The sequence below is a fragment of the Montipora foliosa genome, chromosome 7 (assembly GCF_036669935.1).
Source record: "Montipora foliosa isolate CH-2021 chromosome 7, ASM3666993v2, whole genome shotgun sequence".
NCBI classification, from domain to species: Eukaryota; Metazoa; Cnidaria; class Anthozoa; order Scleractinia; family Acroporidae; genus Montipora; species Montipora foliosa.
This window is the reverse complement of record NC_090875.1, coordinates 12,109,244-12,131,451: the sequence shown is the minus strand read 5'-3', so window position 1 is coordinate 12,131,451 and position 22,208 is coordinate 12,109,244. Positions and strand designations below refer to the sequence as shown.

General features: G+C 39.0%; 1 protein-coding gene across 1 annotated transcript; it reads left to right on the top strand.

Annotated features, from left to right (window-relative positions):
* The first annotated feature begins 214 nt into the window (after positions 1–214).
* Positions 215–18,761, top strand: LOC138010512 (endoribonuclease Dicer-like). Its single transcript, XM_068857492.1, is given in 14 exon segments — positions 215–729; positions 1,193–1,747; positions 1,750–1,830; positions 4,274–4,474; positions 5,895–6,325; positions 8,319–8,485; positions 8,824–8,953; positions 10,173–10,388; positions 10,615–10,797; positions 11,093–12,406; positions 12,614–13,249; positions 13,891–14,062; positions 14,677–14,749; positions 15,567–18,761. Coding segments are annotated over 14 exon segments (4,653 nt in total). The 5' UTR covers positions 215–467; the 3' UTR covers positions 15,799–18,761.
* Positions 18,762–22,208: the final 3,447 nt, after the last annotated feature.

Here is a 22,208-nt window from a genome sequence, read left to right as displayed (position 1 = left end):
CATAAGCAGTGTAGCTAGAATGGGGTCACTTTATCATCACGACTGCCTCATTGTAAAATTAAATTAATCAAACAGTACATAACCGATCACAACCATCAAAAGCAACCCACCCCCCTCCCCCCGGGAAGCCACCTGCCTTCGAAATTCTCGGAAAAAACAATTAAGTCATTTTCATCAATCTTTTTGCTTGCCGAAGCATTTTTTTTTTTTTTCGTTGAACTGTTTTCTCGGCAGGAATGCTTTCTTCTTCTTACAGAGAAATGTTTCTCGTTCCTGGCTAAGAAAACGAAGTTTTTCATGGTGATACAGTCACTTAATTTCCTGGATCTTCCGCCTAAAACCTATCGAGGCTTACTACGGGGACTTTCTTTGTTTCACAGAAAAATCAACGTGACCATCTTTTTTAGAAGGTTGGGCCAGCCCCTAAAGTTTCTCCTGGTTAATCGAAATTAGAAGAAGCGACCGTTATGAAAGAGGGAGAAAGTGAAGAGAGTTCGTCAGCTTCCGAAATCGAAAGCGAAGCAGAACCCGAGCCGGAAGTGAAGATGAACCCTCGTCCTTACCAAGTGGAACTTCTTGAACGAGCCAAGGAAAGAAACACGATCGTTTGTCTTGGTACAGGGACTGGAAAAACGTTTATTAGTGTGATGCTGATAAAGGAGATGGCTCACCAAGTAAGAGAAACCTTTCAAAATAGAGGGAAAAGAACCTTCTTCCTCGTGACTACAGGTTAGTCAATTCTCACTCTACACTTCCCCTCGTACGATAAATGTAAAACGATGACCGAAATAAAGATCTACAACGGCAAGCCAGAAAACGGAAATCAAATATCAACCAAATCAGCAAAGGGTCAAGCAAAAGAAATGTTCAGTCTCTGAGTAGTTCAGGAAGCTATTGACGGGTGGGACATGGGTTTTTGTGAGTTTGTAGGCAAGAGGAGAGGGGAGGGGAGATGTAGGGTCTCGTCTCAAAATGGCGGCATATGCGAAAGCTTGGGTGACTGACAATACTTGTTACGATGGTTCTTGCTTCCAAGCGTTAAACCTTGCCTCTTTCCCTTTTATTTAATTAAGATTGATTTGTAGTTAATTGTAAAGACTGGGGAGTCACGGTTTGTCTTTAATTCAATATAAAACTGGTATATTTTAATTAGCTTTCATTGTGTAACATGGGGTTTCTATTGTTTTTACAGTCCCTTTAGCCAGCCAGCAAGCCAAGGTCATCAGCAAGCACACAGATTTGAAGATCAAGCACTATGTAGGAGAGATGGGAGTGGACTCTTGGGAAGAAAATGTTTGGCAAGAACAGTTTAATGAAAACAATGTTTTAGTCATGACGGCACAGATATTTCTTAATCTTCTGAGCCGTAGCTTCATTAAACTTTCACAAGTAAACCTGCTCATTTTCGATGAATGCCACCGTGCCAAAAAGAAACATCCATACAGGCAGATAATGCAATTTTTTATGGGTTGTGAAACAGAAGATTGTCCTAAAGTTTTGGGGCTAACAGCTGCTGTGGTATATGGAAAAGTGACAGCACGGAATATTATAGAATCTGAAATAAAAGAACTGGAGTGCACGTTGAGATCAACATGTGAGACAAGCCAAGATGAAGAGATTGAGAAGTTTGCTGCCAAGCCAAAGGAGGAAGCTGTGACATTTTCAAATAATAGGGTTGACAATGACTTAGACATCTTAGTTAAAAAGCTTCAAGAAGTTTTAAGACCAGTAAAGATTTGCTTCCTGAAGTCAAAGACTGTGAAGAAGCATTACTAGAACTGGGGCCCTGGGCAGCCAACAGATTAGCAGAATGCTTAGTCAAAGGCTTAGGTATGGAGACTTTTAAAACAGGCAGGTACAAAAGTTGGACCAGATCAACTTGGATTGCCCACCTCGGATCGAGTGAAAAACAGTTTTGTAAGCCAAAACTATGCGATACTTGCACCAGTTTTACCAAGGTTAGCTTTAAGATTAGGGCTAGGGTGATTTCTCGAGGCCTAACTTGTCATTTTTTTTACGTCCATTCAAGGTGAGCAGTCCAAGTTGATGCGGCCCAGCTTTTGTACCTGCCTCTTAAAATCTGTTGCTTATTCTGACAATAAAATTTCATTTCTTTGATAGGCAGCCATTCTGGGGTCAGGAAGCCCTAGGAAAAATTAGACATGTATAAGTGTGAAACTAAGAAAATCATGAACACTAAAAAAATTTCTGGAATTGTTTTGTAGTGTTGGAAAGAAAAACCAATCAGATACAAGATGACAAAACTGCAAGCTGTGACAGTAACTATTTTAAATTTGTGGTTTGCACTTTTTTCTTATGGTTTGATTACTCCTTTTCTTGGTTGCAGAATAATAAACATTCCAGAAATTTAATTCTTAGTTGTAATTCAAATTTTCTTAGTTTGACAGTAAAATATCCATCTTATTTCTCAGTCAATGAAAACATGTACAACATTTTGTGCCATTTGCACCCAAAAGACAGGCCTTCTGATATTACGCGATGGTGCGATTTCGCACAATCGACCTCAAATCGCATCCAATCGCACAATTCACGAAAAATCGCATAATTCACAAAAGGACGCACAAAATTCATAAAATGAAACATAAATCAACACGTTTTTTAGAAATTCCTGCATAAATACGCCATTTTTAAGTTGATTTATCTTTGGAAAAGGTTAAAAAACCTTTGTCACCTTCGATTTCGTAAACATTCGAAGTTCAAGGCTTTATTTTTCATGTCGGGGACCTGGTACGAGTCTCAACACGCCCGTATATACACACCACTGAAATGACACAGATGCCTTCTCTTAGAGAAGAGATCTGTGAAAAATAAGCGAAGTTGTAAGTTTTTCGGCAAAATGTAGTTTCTTTCGTTGAAAACTGATAAAAACTTACTCATGGATAAGTTTGTTGTGAAAACGCTCGCTTTTTCTTCGACGAAGAAGGAAGTTCCCACCTTCCGCCCAATCTGACAGCTCACGATCGAGCAAGAAAGTACCTCACAGGTACGCTCCACGTGGACGATGGACTGATGTTTTTTTGGTCGTGCAATATTAGGGCCTTTTATACCGCTTACTCTGGCCACGGTGTACAAAATACGCAAAAGGAACTATTTATACGAATATATATTCCCAAGTCAATATAAGCCGCGGCTTGAAAAAGACGTAAACATAGATTTTGTACCATTTATACGGGGTGAACATTCGAGTCTTCTGTAAGCCGCGGCTAGAGAAAGCCACGGCTTATTTTCTCTCGTATAAATGGGGGTATTGCCCTATTGTGATTGACAATCTTCGGAAGTTCGTGGTTGACAAGCACCTTGATCATTCATTTGGCATGTTAGCTGTGTCCTTCCAACTTTTAACGTGATGCACCGGTAGTGCAGAAGACCTCATTTTTTTTATTTATCCCAACTAATGTCGATCAAGATACGTAATTACTGTTCCTTTGTGTTCAAAATGTCTTTAGGGCAGCAAAAAAGTGTTTTTCTTAACCTGAAACCTTATAAAACAAGCCTAAAATTTCCGGAAAAAAAATCGCATAATTTACATTATTTATCGCATAATTGACCTCTCTAATCGCACAATCTGCCCTGAAAAAATCGCATAATTTGCATTTTTTAATCGCACCCTATCAGAAGGCCTGTAGACAACTCTTGATGTTGTGCTTGAGCGTAGATTTGTTGAGGAGATACCATCAAGGTTTTGTTCAATTCTTAAATCTACTTAAGTGTTCTATCACAATTGCATGCTGCTCTCTTATTGGCTCGGCTGCTCACTATCTATTTTGTTGTAGAAATAAATGAGTAAAAACTGAGTAGCCTACGTTTGTAATAGTGTGCAATTGTCGACAAATTGACAGCTGCTTCTTTGCATTTTTGAAGTGTTAAGTTTTGAACCACTAGTAGATTTATACTAAGAAAAATAGATTATATATGCGCTCTCGATTTCTACATGTATGTGTGATAGTTGATTTGGGCCTCAATAGAAATTTCAAGCTCATAATTTATTGTTAAATAGATAGGAAAAGCTTCTATGGAGAAGATAAAGGCAGAATTAATCATTATTGAAATGTTATATAAAATTTTCAATAGCCGTGGGTCATAAAGAAGTATACCTTTCTTGATACATTTTAATTTTGTACATGATAACAACTGACAGTACAACTCTTATCCACCCTGGCTTAATTCTTAGCTCTGTGCTCACTGTAAAGTGAAAGATTATTGCAGTTTGTTCCTGTTGGAAAACTCTAATATGTAAAGTATTTTCTTATAGAGAGATCAGTCTTGTTTCAACTTAGCAGAGAGGAACAGCAACTTTGTGATATAATCACCACCCAACTGAGAAAACTGCAAAGTGTTTACCATACATCAACCAGCCTTGATGTCCCAGAGGGCTGCGAACAGTGCTGTGTCATGCCCAAGCTAAAGAAGTTGTTAAGTGTTTTGAAAAATTATGGGAATTCCATGCACAATGGTGAGAGTTCATATTAACTTAAAATAATATTAACCCAATAACCAGGCCTTGTGATAGGGTGCGATGAAAAAATGCAAATTATGCAATCGGAAAGGCCATTTATGCGATAAATAAATAAATGTAAATTATGCAATTTTTTCCTGAACAATTTTAATTAAAGCTTGTTTTATAAAGTTTCTGCCCTTAAGACATTTTGAACCCAAGGGAACAGTAATTATGCATCTTGATTGACATTAGTTGGGATATGAGGTCTTCTGCGCTATCGGTGCAAAGTTGAAAGAACACAGCTAACGTGCTATTAGTGAATGATCAATAATTACTGAACGGATATTCCTGCATGCTACAACTAGCTTCTTACACTTTGTTTTTATGTGCAGTATTACATTTCTGAACAGATTGCCTAATCTGAACAAAGGGGCATATTCATGTTACACTGTTCGGCAACTCTTTAAGAATGAGACTTGCACCAGGCCCCTGACATGCAAAATTAAACACCTTGAACTTTGAATGGTTTTGAAATTGAAGGTGACAAAGGTTTTTTTAGCCTTTTTCCAAGGTAAATCATCTTAAGAATGGCATATTTATGCTGGAATTCCTAAGAAACATGTTGATTTATGTTTTATTTTATGAATGCTGTGCGTTCTTTTGTGAATTATGCAATTTTTCGTGAACTGTACGATCGGATGTGATTTGAGGTTGATATTGTGTGAAATTGCACCATCGCGTAATGTCGGAAGGCCTGAATAATTTTTGCTATCCAAGCATTGTTGATCTAAACTGGGAGAAATGCAATATGACAGTGCCTTGTGTTCAGTGTCATTGAGTTGCTAAATTACCTTTAATGTCTGTTACCATCAATTTCATGTTAATTTAGTTCAATGGCAATTATATAGTATCTTGATATCAGCAGGCAAGTCAGAAATTTAAAGAAAACGACAAAACATTTGAAATTACAAGACATGTTTCGACAGAAACTTCTGTCATCTTCAGTTGATTAATGTACAAAGCGTTAACTTGAATTTGTAAGTCGGAAAAAGTGCTAATTATGCCAGTAACAACGGAATGTACATAAAATGTGACAATGTGAGAATTAAAAGGATAGTTTTAGAATTATGTGATGCAGTTGTTGATTAAGAGAAGGTTGTTCTCTTTGAATATGAAAAGCTTCTTTTATCTTGAGTTGAAAAGTCATAGAGGCGTGATCTAATTTATTTCGCACATTGTCATGTTTTATGTACATTCCGTTGTTACTGGCATAATTAGCACTTTTTCCGACTTATAAATTCAACTTAACGCTTTGTACATTAATCAACTGAAGATGACAGAAGTTTCTGTTGAAACATGTCTTGTAATTTCAAAAGTTTCGTCGTTTTCTTTAAATTATATAGTAATAATTACGAATAAAATTATTGCTTTATAGAATGTGAAAAAGAGAGCAAACTCTGTGGCATTGTCTTCGTCGAGAAAAGATGGACAGCTGTTATCCTTAGTGAGCAGATCAATTTTGCTGCTCGGCAAGATCGTGAGCTTGCCTTTGTCAAAAGCAAGTTTGTCATTGGCCACGGCATGGGGACTCAAAGAGTTGGCTATTCCAAAGAAACAGAAATGGACTGGAAAAAGCAAGAAGAAGTTCTACGGCAGTTCAGGAGACACGAATTTAACTTGTTTATTGCAACTAGTGTTGTTGAGGAAGGCTTAGATATTCCCACGTGCAATGTGGTTTGCCGTTTTGATTTTCCAGATAATGTCTGCTCCTATCTCCAATCAAAGGGTAGGGCCCGTGCAAAAGACTCCATCTATTACATCTTTGTAGACGAAAGAGAGAAAGAAGAAAAACATAGTGAATTGGAGGTATTCTTTTCCATCATTCATAGTCCCTGAAGTAAAGTAAATAATGATTGGCTAGATTGTACTTGGTCAAAGTTTTATATTAATTTTAATATTTAATGTAACATTCCTGTAGCATGGATTAATCTCTTGCAGCAACAGACAAGAGAGTCCAAGATTTGGAAGGCTGACAGTCATTTCATGCTGACAGCTTATGTTGCTACAGCTGTAGCACTACACACATCTCAGAGATATATTGTTTCTCTGCAAGATTGTGTTAATGATTAAGTTCTGGTCCCGGTTTTTCAAAGAGCAGATGATTTTATTTAGTAGATGAGTCGCTAACCAGCATATAAAATGTCTTGGTTGAAGTACCTTTTACCCACTGGATAGCGATTTATCCACTGGCTTAACCATTATCCGCTCTTTGAACAACTGGGGCCTAATGTTCGTGGCAAATCCATTAAGTTTGTTTACACATAACTATGTTGGAGTAAATTTAAAATTTAGATTTAAAATTCAGTCCCACATTACAGCTTTTATATGAAAATATATATGCTATATTTACACACACAATAATTAAATTAATTATAACTTATTATTTATTTATTTATTTGTTATTTACCGTATGACTTATCAATAATATTGATATTTATCAATTATTAATAGGCCCTTTTCAATATATGGAAATTCAACTTGAAAGAGAGGTTTTCAGGACAAAGACAAAGGAAAGTGGATGATTTGTAAATATTTTTCACACTCATTCCAATGTGTTTCTATAATTGTTTTTGTCCTCACTGCCTCACTATCAAGCTTAATATTTGATACTTTGAAAATGGCCTATTACTCCATTCCTAATCATTAGATGTGGCGCTATTATAATTTACTATTATTATATAAAGCAGTAAAAACGTCTGTATGCCATATACAATAAAAGCAACACAAGGCACAGCAGCGTAGCCCATGGGCTAATCAGTGAATAAAATAGAAGCAAAATCTAATGTTATAACAACATGTAAAAACTAACATCATCATAAAACCTATTAAAACCGATAGTGTATATACGTATGAGATTGTTCGCCTACAAGTTAATTAAATTACCACTTTAAAAGTGCATGCAATATTTAGAGTCCCTGAGAGACACGCCTTCTGCATCTTCTTGAGCACACCTGTAGCTTTGCTGCCTGCTAGCTTCTGTAGAGTCATCCAAGTCCTTGGACGATCCCCCAAGTACATCTAAGATGATATTGCACTGGTTGATCTCGTACCCTGGGTATCTCTGCTTCAATTCCCATTTGAGTGGCGCATACTTTATGGTCTTCTCAGAAGTCTTCTTGTCGCGGGTGCTCACCCAGGGGCAGCTCATCTTTATCACTTGCTTATCTCTGTTGTTAACGATCCTAGCGTCTACTCTATTTGCTCTGAGCTCTTGGTACTCTCCATATACCAGAACATCCCAATACGCCTTTACCTCTGCTGTTTCATAAACTGACTGTGGCTTGATAGGTGATTACCACGGTGGTACAGTGTCTATCAGGCCCAAGTCAAAGATGATCTCGAAGAACAGGACCTTCAAGACGGCATCATGTCTTGCAAGGTACTTAGTTTGTGCAAGCGCAGGGCAGGCAGATAAGATGTGGGCCATGCCCTCTGGCGCTGCACCACATAGCCTACATGCCGAATCATTACTATCCCTCACACGTGTCTTATGGATGGTGTACAAAGGTGTGGGTAATAGCTGTTCGCAAAGCTCAAACATGCCTGCGATTATTATTATGATAATGATGATGATGATGATGATGATGATGATTATTATTATTAATTAATGGCCCCATGTATTGTGATGAATAGGCAAGCTCAGACCATGAGCTCTTAATTTGTTACCAAAATTAGTAAAGGATACGTACATTGGTACAAAACCATTATCATGATGGTAACAGAGGGTGTGTAATGGCACAGACAAGAAAAGTCTGTTCAATTAGAGTATTAATCGTGAATTTTTTTGTTAATCTCTAAGACCATGCAAGCAATTGAACGCTCCCTCTTGGAGAGGTGCCACAACCGCAAGGAACCAACTGAAGAAGAATGTGACCAGGCAGCTGAAGCTGACCAGTTATTACCTCCATATCAAACAAAGAATGGTGCAAGAGTGACTATGAGTAGCAGTCTCGATCTCCTGTCCTGGTGATAAATGAATTCCTTTTTCTCGAGTTCACTCTTATGTAACCCTTTGAGCCCTACCAGTGATCTGCATCAAATTTCTCCTTGTAACATTAATGCTTGTTCACTGCCTGAGGTCATGAGAATTAAGAATTTTCTTGATGTTTTAGTAACTTTCCCCCAGTAATTTTATGAGAAAAGTATGAGGACAATTTCTTCTTTGATATTAAAGGGTTGAGAGAAGAGTTCCAGACCACCTTGGTTGAATTACATTTCTGACAATCAACACCTAAATATTCTGTATTCCTTTCCTTGGTTTTTCTGCTGAAAAATTTTGTTGTTTTTATGTGACTTATTTCCAGGTACTGTTCCAAGCTGCCAGGTGATAGATTCACTCACCTCAATCCAGTGTACGACTACAAGTCGCACAGTGATGGTTACATATGTGAACTGGAAATGCCCACAAATTGCCAACTCCGTAAAACTATAGTTGTGAGTGCAAAGTCTTTAGCTCTGATTCTAATCTTGACTACCATAGTGCATCTTCTGGCAGAGTCATGCTTTGATGCTGAACGGTGGCTATTAAGACAAAAGAGTGCTACAATTTGCTTAATTAATGGAAAGAAACAGACAGTACTAATGAACGGTTGTGACACATGCGCTTAAGGACACAAATGATGGATCAGACAATTTAATCAGCTGTAGTGTATGTTAAAGTGCCAAGGTGAATCCATGAATTTCACGCTGAGCATTAGCCCTAGTAAGGAAATGAGAAATCACACGATATGGTTTTGTGCTAGTGGGACAACATTTATTTGTACCCCTTTACATTCACATTATGCACCTATCAATGTTAAGCCCCAGGGAGGGAGGGGGCTCAGGCTAACCACGGGAGTTTGATCGTGAGGTCTGTCCCCAGGGTAGGGATTTTGATCGTATGTGATGACTCCCCAGGCTAGCGATTTTGATCGTACAAAGGACATTTTACCACCTTCACTTGCCGCCGGGTGGACAGTGCCACTCACTTTGTTCGACTCTGGTCGCAGGTTTGATTTGACTGCAAAACAGTGCGCAGTTTCCCTGAATTGGTTTGGCCATATTCTGCAATCCAGCGTACCAAATTCCCACGATTTTCAGTGTTGACCCTATTGAGAGCTTATCCTTATTTTATGACCTTTAAAAATATGAATAATAGTATTGCACTAACGGATACTGAAAATAAACTCCTGTATTCACTACAGACTGTAATCTGTAAGTCCGAAAATATCGAATTTTTGTTTATACTCGTAAATGAAGTTTGAATAGCATGTTAATCCCTACTCTTTCTGACAGTAGTCTCACGTCACCTTTTTCGGTATAGAAATCAAGAAAGAGCTTATATAATTATTTTAAAAGAACAAAACATTGTGGACATCTCAATGATGGACTGGGGACAACAAATTGCATACCTTGAAATATTCCGATTAATTCGCGGGGTTGTATTTTACACCTATGTCTAACAGCTTTATTAGATCTCTACATATGTCATCAACGTTCCTTCAAACAATATGCACTCCATCAGCTACAGCAACCAAAAGCATTCTTGTTCAATTTGCTTAAGATATCTACATTTGGAAGCTCTTTACTTCCGATCTGGAACCATTTGTAAATGGCACACAACGTAGTCGTTTTCTCGGAGCTAACGGTTTTTCTCCGGCTTTGTTTTTAACAGAGTCCTCCCATGCAACGTAAGAACCTCGCCAAGATGACTGCGGCATTTTTTGCCTGCAAAGAGCTTCACAGGATTGGCGAGCTTGATGACAACTTGTTGCCAGTCCGCAGCTTATCGGACGAGGAAAGTGAATCGGATGAAGAAGAAACTGAGCCCGGTGGAAGGAAAAGGAAGAAAGCTGGAACGAAAAGACGAAAGCGAATCTATGAGAGGAAGGTAGGCAATTAACCTCAACATTTTGTGTTTGTTCCCTCTGGCAAGCAATTCTAGTTTTGACATTCAGGAACAAGCATAAATCTCGTTTCTTGTTACAGTGTAATTGCTTTGCTTTCCTTTGCTAGGTGTGGGTAATATTTAGTTTGGATGCCAACAGTTTTTAGAAAACCAGTGTCTCTGCGCACTAGAAGTCTGTTGTTTCCTGATATATTCCTCCTTTATCCAGGTCCCCAAGTTATTTATCGGCAGCTTGGTTCAGGACAAGGTTCACCAACCCCAGTACCTCACGGTCATCAGCATCAGAATCACCAAACTTACCCACCCGAAAGATCTGGAAGCCAGTGCGCGATTCTTCAGAGATGGTGCCTGCCACAAGTTTGGCTTGTTGACAAATGTTCCACTTCCCGCGGTTAGTGCTAGATTATCCTCGTACCTATATAGGACTATTCCCTTCCAAATTGAAGGTACTGAGCGCTTCAGCCGTGGATGAATCCTAAAGTGTGACCATTTTAATAAGAGCGATTGAGTAGAGTTTTTTCCCTCGTTATGCTGTCTGTTGTGGTGCACAAGTTGATTCTAACTATACCTTTTTTCGGTATCTGAAAAGAAAAATCCTGAAAAAGTGTCGTCCTTCCAGTGAAATTTATTGAGTAGTACTCGGCTTTCGTTTAAAGCTTATTTACTGTAATTATTTCATTCTGCAGGTGCGACCATTCAAACTTTATCCTGATTACGGTGAAGTCACAGTGTCTCTGAGTAGCCACAGCTCACCGCTACGTGCCAAGGACCTGGAAATTGTTCAGCATTTCCACCTATTTTTGTTCAGGCACATTCTCCAAACACCCGTAGAATTCAAAGCCCAGCATACAGACGGTAAAGCGGACGGTTACTTTGTCGTCCTAGTGAAAGACACTGGATATGATGTGGACTATGACAGCATGAAGGATGCTTTGCACTTTGAGACTGCGCCAAATAAGGAGGACGTGGTGGTCACAAAAAATTACATGTATTCCCAGCAGAGGCGGCAGAGGTTTGCTGTTTTGAAAGTGCGTCCAGACCTCTCTCCCTTATCCCCCTTTCCGGACAAATCCAAAGCCAAAACCTACGAAAGCTACTTCCGGCAGTGCTACGGGAAGCACATTACTAACAAGGGTCAGCCTCTCATTGAAGTGAAAGACATTTCCGATAGAGTAAATTTTTTAGTGGACAGAAAGGTGTCATCCAAGAGTAAGCGTGACGTTATTCACCTTGTTCCGGAGTTGTGTGATGTGCTGCCCATCCGTGGGTCTCTTCTTAGTGTGTCCCTGATGCTGCCGTCCATTCTACACCGTGTGAATACTCTTTTACTTGTTGGTGATGTCAAGAGCATGATCGCTGGAGTGCCTGATGACACAAATGAATCCAATCTCCCTCCCATTGGTGCTGAAAGTGTTAATGATGGAAAGAGTCTACTACACGTCGATAGCAGCAGTGCTGCTGCAGGGACAGCCATGCGTGATGATGATGAAGATTACGACGATGACGATGACGAGTTCCCAGGGCTGTTATCAGATCTCAAGTCTTTGTTTCGTAGCAGGCGAGGTCCAGTTGATCATCCTGACTCCGCTCTTGTCCTTCATGCCCTGACCACCACTCACAGTGGAGACGCGTTTAACCTAGAGAGGCTCGAGATGCTCGGAGACGCGTTCTTGAAGCTGGCAGTGTCGCTTCATCTTTTTATGAGTTATCAAGACAAAGACGAGGGGAAACTGACACGGCGGAAGAAAAAGCAGATCAGTAATCTGGCGCTGTACCGTGCAGCCGCAAAGAAGACCTTGGCTGGTTATCAACAATGCACGCCGCTGGCACGTGATACATGGTGCCCCACGGGATGCCAATTCACCAAACTGCCGCAGGAAAGCATCGTGGGCTCAGGTGATGCAGCCATGGATATCGATGCCGATACTTTTGGTGCTGTCGAGGAGGAGTTGGACGTTGAATATGCTGATGGGGCTGGCCCCCAGGATTGTGACCTCAGGGCAGCCAAAGGCAATAGACCAAATCGGCTAACTCAATGTTGTACCCAATTCAAATCTCCCGGGACTAAGATTCTTTGTGTATTGTATTTGCATGATAATGTAGCATTCATATTTAAATGATATGGAAATACCTGGAACAAAACGTTTTATTCCCAAAGGGTTTGAATTGGGTACAACATTGAGTTAGCCGATTAGGTCTATATTCAGGTAATATCGGACAAGTCGGTTGCTGACAGCATGGAAGCCCTCATAGGAGCATATTTGATCTCCTGTGGGTACCTTGGCGCGCTCCGTTTTATGAGGTTCCTTGGTCTTAAGGTTCTTCCTGAAGTTGACGGAAACGATGACCTTAACGTGTTTGCAGAGAAAAGCAAAGCGGGTTGTTACACGAGATTTTGGCCTCGAGGATCAACCATGACAGGAGCTAGCGACAGTGAAGATATGGTGTCACGCATGGTTTCCGGTTTAGAGAACTTTGAAAAAAAGTCCATTCATTACACTTTCCGCTCTAAATTGTATCTAATAGAGGCTCTAACACACGCCTCTTACAACACCAACCGCATCACGCCATGCTATCAAAGACTGGAGTTTCTTGGCGACGCTCTATTGGACTTCCTCGTCACGCAACACTTGTACTTTCGTCACACAAAGTTATCTCCTGGTGAGATAACAGACATTCGCCAAGCTTTAGTTAATAACAACATCTTTGCAACCATTGCTGTCAAACACGAGTATAACAAGTATTTAAAGCAGATGTCACCACAGTGGTTCAAAACGATCGAAGATTTTATCATTAGAGTGGAAGATGAAGCTGAAGAAAGGAAACAAAATCACCATAGCAAGGTAGGAAAAACGATGGTGAGAGCGTTAAAAAGTGGTGAGAGATTCATAGAATGCTTAAAATCTCCTGAATGTGCTTTCTCTTTTTAATGGGAGGAGTCTTTGCATGACTTTACATTAGTTACATGCGCCCATTTTAGAGTACTCTGCGATTAGGTCACCAGCGCTCTAACCAACTAAGCTACTAGGTCAGCTGAGAGCTGGTCGCAGTACAGCAAACTATATCAAAGATTCTTTTTGACCTCGGCAAACCCAATTTCCTTCACAGGCTAGCAAGGCCGGGGCAATATAAGGACACTAGTTTCCACTTGAGCACCAAAAAAAATAATTTCATTCCATTTCTATCTCGTTGCATGGATGCTACGCGACTTACACACTTTTCATTACTCGAGGTTTGAGGGTTTCGCGTTTTCCCCTCGCCCCCCCCCCCCCCCCCCCCCATCCAGGACCATTACCCCTGCTACCCAAACGAATATTACTTCCGCGACGTAACGCTTTCTTGTTGGCTGAATCTGAGTCATGCATCTGCTCTAAGAATTAATAGACTATTACATCGCAACTAGTGAGAGTAAAAACCCTCCTGATGGACCTATTACTCGCAAACTAGGTACTGAATTGCCAAAGTGAGTGTTTTTGATTTGTAGGTCACTGCAGACCCGTTTATTATCGTGTCTGAACAAGATGAGGAAGGAATCGAGGCTCCAAAGGTCCTGAGTGATATCTTTGAGTCTGTTGCTGGTGCAGTGTTTTTGGACAGCGGTATGGATTTAACCAAGATCTGGGGCGTGTACTACCGCATGATGAAACCTTACATCGGTAAGTGAACACTCTGAATAGTTGAAGATCTTTATGTTTAGCGTGAAGCACGACATAAATTCGTCTGGTTACAGAGCACCGTTCACCTCAGCCCAACTCAGGCTTGGGGTCTCGCTCTCGCAGCCAGAAACAAAGACTTAATGGCAGTCGTACACTGATCAATAGCAAAGCTGTCTGAGAATCTTAAACCCTTTATTGAAGATTGTCCTAAGGGTCTTGAGTACGTTACGGAACATTTCCGACGATTTCGGAAGAACTGAGAGACCTTCAGCTACACAGAAACAAAACAGTAAATATAGTTACTCCATTTTTCCAAGGGGGCAAATGGTATCCCCACACCTAAACATCATATCTTGTACTAGTGTGCAGATTGGATGAACCTTTTTCCAAAGCGAAGACCAGTTCAAGGCGAGCACTTCTCTTTGGAGTCAGGGTGCGTGGTACCAGCCGAATTCCACATGTCCGCCTGTAAGTGAACTGTCAGACGGACATCTCTTCAACTGATGATGGACAGATAGATCTGGTGCCGAAGGAAGAGTTTATTGTAGGATTTTTTAATGTGGAAGAAATTATAGTTATTGCACTTAAACCTTAGTGTGCCGCATTTGTTTCAGATCACTATTCTGTGCATATACCCATCAATCCTATAAGACGCGTGTACGAAGAAGATGATAAGCGGAACTTCAGGTGCGTGTGTGAGTTTAAACGAAACAGTCTCATTCACAAGAGCACCAGCGATCGACGCGACAAAAATAACTAATTTTCATTGTGTAATTTATAAAATATCGAGGCATTAGCCGGACGAAATGAAAGTTCAGCCCAGTAGCCTTAAAACATACTTCAGGATTTCATCCGCAGACTCACAAGTTTGAACCATCGTGAACAACATAATAAACACTACCACAAGAAAGTTCTTCTTAGCTTGCGTAACAAGCGTTTCCCTTAGTGGTTTGTGCGTTTTTCGCTAAAGAAACGGAGGAATTTTAACCGCTCTTTGCTAATTTCCTCGCGTTCACACGGCAAAAACGCACAAAACCCCACGGAAACGCTTATTACCGCTCAATACTTTGGTTTCATTTGAATCGTTACAACTTTGGTTTTCATCAATATGGTGGAGTCAAGACAAGGGGAGATTTTAGCCTGGAAATGAAATGGTTCATAGGAAAAATTGCATTTTCGGTGTCGTTGCAATTTTTGAAGACCCGCATAAACCGGAGTGTTCTTTTTTTCACGTCCCCAAGAAAAACGAATAGGATTCGCTGGATATGATGCTAGCCCATCACAGGGTTTAACCTCAGCATTGTGTTCACCTGTACTGTACTCATTTATACTCAAAACATGTCCTAAGCGGAAACATCCATTATCTGGTGTACCTTATTGATAATGATCGGTAACCTTAATCAGTCAGCTACCTCGTTTGTCTTGCAGTACAAATGTGTTATTTGTGTGGGGAGGAAACTTGTAATCGATAGACTAATTTGCGTTGTTTTTTCTTTGTTATTAGTAAAGCAAAAACACTACCAGACGGAAGAACCGAATGTACCCTGCAGGTGCACTGGGGAACTTTTGTTGGTAAGGGCGCCAACTATAGAATTGCCAAAACTACCGCTGGTAAGCTGGCAATGCAGGCGCTGGAAAGAAGAGACGCGCATGAAACAGGCGCAGTAAGAGGAAGAATCCGGACAGGGGAATTTCAGCCCGATGCACAAGGAGTTACGAAAAAGATAAGGCCGTGAGCGAAGCTTGCGTCTTACGTGTAAGCCAGCCTTGGGTTCAGAGAAAGAGACATTTCTCCACAAATTGTGGCTGATAATACAGAAAGGAGCCCATCGTCTGATGTTTTACACTAAGTGAAGATAGCATACAGTCCATTTTCTTCAAACAGCCCAAAAACTGTACAAAACCCCATGGAAACGCTTGCTATGCAGGCTAACTTGTGTTTTGAGCAAATTAGCATGATGCTCCTGGGTATCATTATTGACAATAACCTGAATTTTACAGAACATGTTAAATCAATTGCGGTCAAAGCAGGGAGTCTTGTAGGTGTTATGATGCACCAAGAGAGTATGAAGGTAAGAGAGGTAATCCCTCGTATTGGTCGTATTCCCATGGTAATTCCACTTAAGTTATTTTTACATCTCCTGCGAGATCCGGTATTCCCACGAGAGTGAACTGATAGCCAATCATATGTCCCCATTTTTGCGAACGACGCGAATCATTGCGTGGGAATTCGCTCAGCTGTCAACATTGGTAAAAATGGGGACATATGATTGGCTATCAGTTAACCCTCGTAGGAATACCGGACCTCGCAGGAGATCTAAAAATAACTCAAGAGGGATTACGATGGGAATAGGGCCAATATGAGGGATTACCTCTCTTACCCTCGCACTCTCTTGGATGCACCTACGAAATCTCATTCCAGAGAAAGTTAAACTTCATCTATATTGGACAGCAATTTTACCACATTTAAGTTCCTGCTCTGTTGTATGGGATTTTATTGACTAAATCTTCTGATAACACGTAAGCTAGAGAGGATCCAAGAATAGGCTCTCAGGGCTATCTACCGTGACAAGGTTTTAAGTGACGAGGAACTGCTGGCTGCCGCTGGTCTCCCAACATTGTTCAACCGAAAACTCTAGGATACAGCCATTTTAATGTTCAAAGTTAAGAACAACTTATGCCCACAATATATTACCGATCTTTTTAAAAGACAACAAAGCAACATTAACCTGAAAAACGAACACTTTATTTTACCAAGACTTAACACAGTGAGTTATGAAAAACACTCAGCCATGACGTATTTGGCTCCAAAATTATGGGCCAAGATACCCAATCACGTTAAATCAGTTGGTTTAAAGTGGTACTATGATCAAAAAATCAAACCCAAGTGTAAGCTTTAATTTTCAAAAAGACGCTTGTTAACTGGAATTTTCGTATTTAAGGTATTCCTGGAGGCTAAAGTGACCTTCTCGGATTGCCTGGATGTTTTAATATGTTCAAGTTTATGGTTTAATTGGTGTGCTTAACAAGTTTAACAATCGGAAAACATTAAACATTAAAAAGCTTCCCGGAATACCTTAATGGTCCGCCATTACTAATTTTAAAATCTTGAGAGAGCTGGATCGAGGAGAAAATGACGTCAAACACTCACTAGTATAAGATTGCAATACTTTCGTACGCGACGGAATTGATATGCAGCACGGGAGTTTCGGGCTTTCAGATTTTTAAACTCGTGTTTTGCATACATAATAAACTGCGTTTACACCCTGAAATTTTAAGCTATTGAGTGATAACGTCAGTTTTTCCAAGATCCAACCCTCTGAGGTCCAGTCTTTCCGTTTTGAACGCGTGTTTAATGGCGGAGTGTGAAATACAACACTTTCACTCAAAGTAAACAGCCTTTGCATAAAAATCAAAGGTCAAAAAGTTTGCTAGGCAGGTGTGAAGCAAACACACTTTAAAAATCTGAAGGAAAAAAGGAAGCGATTTTTTGATCATAGTACCACTTTAAAGACTACATTAGAAACAGGGATTTAAGTATTTTAGTTGATAAATGCAGTGGGTGCAAATGTTATTTGTGTTCAACATGACTAGTTTTAACTACTATTCTTAGTTTTAATCACTTCTCTGTCTTCCTTGTCGTTGAGGAAAGAGACCCCCGGTTGCGGCTGGTCACGTAGCACTCCTTGACAAACACGTTTCCACTGTGGTAGAATTTTCGTTATATTTTGATCCCGCAACTCATACTCGTTTGACACGGCATTTTTTTAAAATAAATTGTTAATCTTTACCACACAATGTAAGTTTCAAAAAGCTAAATTTTATATTCCCACAGGAGATTACCAAAAAAGCGGTCACGCTAAAGACAAGAGCTTTTGAGGCCGAGCGCTGATTAACGGTCACACTAAAAAAAAAGATTTCGTTTGCAGCTCAAGTTGCCTCTACAGAACATGCACTATCATAAAACAATACACCACACACTAGAGTACGTTTGCTTGATGAAATGTCTCTTTTATTATACTTCACGATTTGTGTTGTAAACGCTAACCAGCTGTGTGCAGCAAAAAGGTAAAAATATAACGACAGAAGTTGTTGAAATATAAATAAGCCAAAACTCTCTACTCGCTGTACAAGCTTGCGACTTAGGAATAACTTTGTTTAACATTTAAAAGAAAAACGAAAATCAAAGAACAAGATAAAATACCTGCACAGGTTCAATATTGTTCATACCGTTTGATTTGAGGTCAATTGGTGACATAAACATGACACCGACTGATCGATCGCCGAAAATGTGTTTCCCATGGATAAAAGTGTCACTTGCTTTCTTGCACGACAAAACCTTCTTTCCTCTGCAAACTATTCAGCACTCTTCGTTATCCTCAATTCGACTGCTTTTCAGCTTTTTACGCGGGATGCCATAGGCACACCACGTCAATTTTTGTTTTCTTCGTAGTCACAAATGTGCATACCCCAGGGAAAGTATATTAACCGCTCGATAAGAATCCCGTATGATACATCCGGAGCCATCGGGCCCATATACTGATGTAAATTATAATCATCGATATCATTTTAACTATACATACCGTCAACAAAAGTAACAGTTTCCCATGTACTACAATTATCAGTACTGTAATTGATTGTATTATTTTTGTTAAAAAAAATTAAATATTATGCCATGAATGTGTCATTGCTATTTCGTGTTTTATATTAGGTTGTGACTATAGCGTTGGATTAATTTTGACAATAAAATCTTGTGGTGAGCTTTTCCCTATTTACTCGCTGTCAACAGATGAAATATGAATTGCTCTTTCTTGCATTATATATCATTAGATTACATATTCATTGAATTATCATTGAGTTGAATGTTATTTATAACACCAATTTTGTTTGAAATATGGACAGTTTCATTTATGACGCCGCTATTACCCGCGAGAATACTTCCACCAAGTAAATCCAATCTGTCTAAAAGGTCTGATGCATTGTTATAATAACTAACACCAGATCCCATTTTTGCATTATTTTCTTGAGACATGAATCGAAATTTCACTAATTCTATTCAAGTCATCAAAGACCATTTTTTGCTAAAGGACTATTTCTTTTTACTATTGATTCTCTTTGTAAGAGTAAATCAAGAGTGTCAAAATCGACTTGTTTATCATATACTTTTTTCTTAGCTTGGTAAGCTATCAATCTAAGTTGTCCATACAGTTTAATTTAGAAACATCAATTATTACGTATACATTTCCACAGGTACCAGTTTCTGGGTTAATCTTATGGGCATTTCGTTTTATCTTTTTGTAAATCCTCTCTCCATATTGTAAAGTCTTTGTACCTTCTTCAATAATGCCTATTCGCTTTCTGTATTTTTGAATAGTTTTAATCTCCTCATCATATTCAGGTATTTTGTCTTTGGTTTTTTTTCGTTGCCGTTTTTGTAGTAGATAAATGACCTTTTCTCTTATATCTGACCTACTTATCTCCCTTTCTCGCAGTCGGAGACTGAATTACTAAGGGCGCAGCTCAACGAGGTCGGACCGAAGGAGCTGTGCAGCCGGCTAGGCGCTCGGCCCCTTGAACACGACCCATGTATGACCTCGGAGCACAGCACCACAGTCTGATGGAATAGACCGGGAGTCGATTTTGAGGAGGGAGGAAAACCGCAGTACCCGGAGAAAAACCCTCTGAGTCAGAATGAGATCGACTGAAACTCAGCCCACATACGACCTCGAGGCCAGAGTTGAACCCGGGTCACAGAGGTGGGAGGTACGGTTGATGACCACTAAACCACCCTGACTCCCCAAGATTCTTGTTTATTCGACCACATTTCTCCAACACCTCAGCACTAATACTTGGATTTTTCATGGTTTCAACTAAACCATCGAAAGGTAGAGGGACATTTTGTCTTGGTATAATTCGAATATCTTCCGTTGTAAATCCGTTATTCATATTAGACACTAATGATATTTCGCTTCTTCATCACTTGGGCCTGGTAACTATTTCTTTTTTCTTATATTCTTTTCTTAAATTGCTAATCTCGTCAATTTCTAGTTCAAATGTTTCAGTAATCGGTTTCAATTCTTCCTTCTTTTCTTCATAGATATCTTGTTTTGAAGTTTGGGTGCCTTTCATCACGAACAATTTTAGTCAGTTTTCCACTGAGCTTCCATTTTGGGAATTGTAAGTTTCTTATGTCTGTCAATATCCATTATATATTAATACATCATATAAAGTTATTCATTACATAATAAACAATGGAAGTACCAAATTATAATTTTAATAAAGGTGAAAATTTCAAACAATTATATTCATATATGCCAAACAATTTTTTCAGAATGTAAATTTGGGGAAATAGAGGATCGGGAAAAACAAATTTATTATATCATATGTTGATGAAACCTTTGCTTTATTATGATCAAATCCATTTGCATGGTGAAAAAATGGAACAACGTAAATACCAAAATATTATAGAAATCACGAATGACATCAGCAATCAGGTGGGTTATGGCATTATACATTACAATAGACCTAATCGGCTAACTCAATGTTGTACCCAATTCAAATCTCCCGGGACTAAGATTCTTTGTGTATTGTATTTGCATGATAATGCTGGACAAAACGTTTTATTCCCAAAGGGTTTGAATTGGGTACAACATTGAGTTAGCCGATTAGGTCTATAATAGTGAAATAAAACCTGTTAATGGTTTAGAAAATGATTCACAAAAAATTGTGATATTTGATTACTTTATTTCTAAGAAGAACCAGAAACCACTGATTGATTAGTTTATTCAAGGCAGAATACAAACATTGCTCAGTAATATATCTAAGTCAGTCATTTTATAAGACCCCTAAGGGTATTAGATTGAACCACAGTCATTATATAAGTTGTGATTTCCCAAGTAGTAATGAAAGAAATCTGATTTCAAGAGAGCTGAATGTTACGGAGGATCAATATATTAAATCTACAAAAAGCCACATTCATTTTTATACGTTGATAAACCTAAAAAATCTGTTAAAAGATTTTTTATGGAAAATATAATTCAACTAAGAATTTTTAATGTGCACAGCACGCATAATTCAAATGTCATGAATCAGATAAGTATTCGAGGCCCACCCGATATTGAATTTACACTAACAAGTGAGAGAAATTACGATATAAGCCAAAAATGTTTAACCAAAGTAAAATGAGGAGTGGATAATTCATATGTTGTCATAAAACATTATCTACCAACAGAGACATTACCAAACAATAAAACAGCGAAACGAAACACCAAAACACTATGTATGACCCCAGCATACAATTAATACTAACCGACAAAAGGTTGTATTTGAGATTAAACTTTAATTTTGATTGCTCACTCATGGGCAAAAGTCCCCCTTTGAATGACGAATGACTTGTCTTGTTAATGTATTGAGAAATAATGTTTCCCAATAATGTATAGAATGTATTGTAATGATGTCATTCATACGGTCACCCCCTTTTTATTTTTCGTTTACCAACGTCCGACCGACCCAAATTTTTGGCATTTTCAAAGAAAAAAAAGTAACTTCGTAGTTACACCACTTTTAATTTTAAATAGTTCTTTTAATCTGAAAAATGAGCATAGTAACAACATGGAAAAAACAGGAACAATAGCAAAACAAAGACAAGCAGTTGCTGAAAAGTGAGGGATGCTGGTAAGTCGTGAACTAGTTTCGGAGGTTGATCCTTTTTGAGTCTTTTCAAATTTCGTTTTCTATGAATCTTCTATCTCGTGTGTTACATATGAACCTCGGTAGTTCTAGCTTTACAACAACTGGTTCCTGGTTAACCCAATGTATTACTACGCGCGAAGATTGTTTGCATTACTCATTAACACGAAGAGAGATAACTTTTCAACAACAATTTTTCAACAACACATCGTCTTACTCTAACCCAAATGAAACGAAACAAAAATGGCTTCCATTCCGCATACAGTGGGGTAAAAAAAAGATCGTTTATTTTGATATAATGCATTGAGAAAAAGCAACTTGATCTTGCTACAAACAAAACGAAACTATAAAAGATTAAGTCAATACTTTTCCAGTCTCTGAGGCATAAAAAACGAACTCAAAGCAGTCAATCAATAGGTCACGTTACCCCTGCTCCAACTGGTCATACGAAGGGACA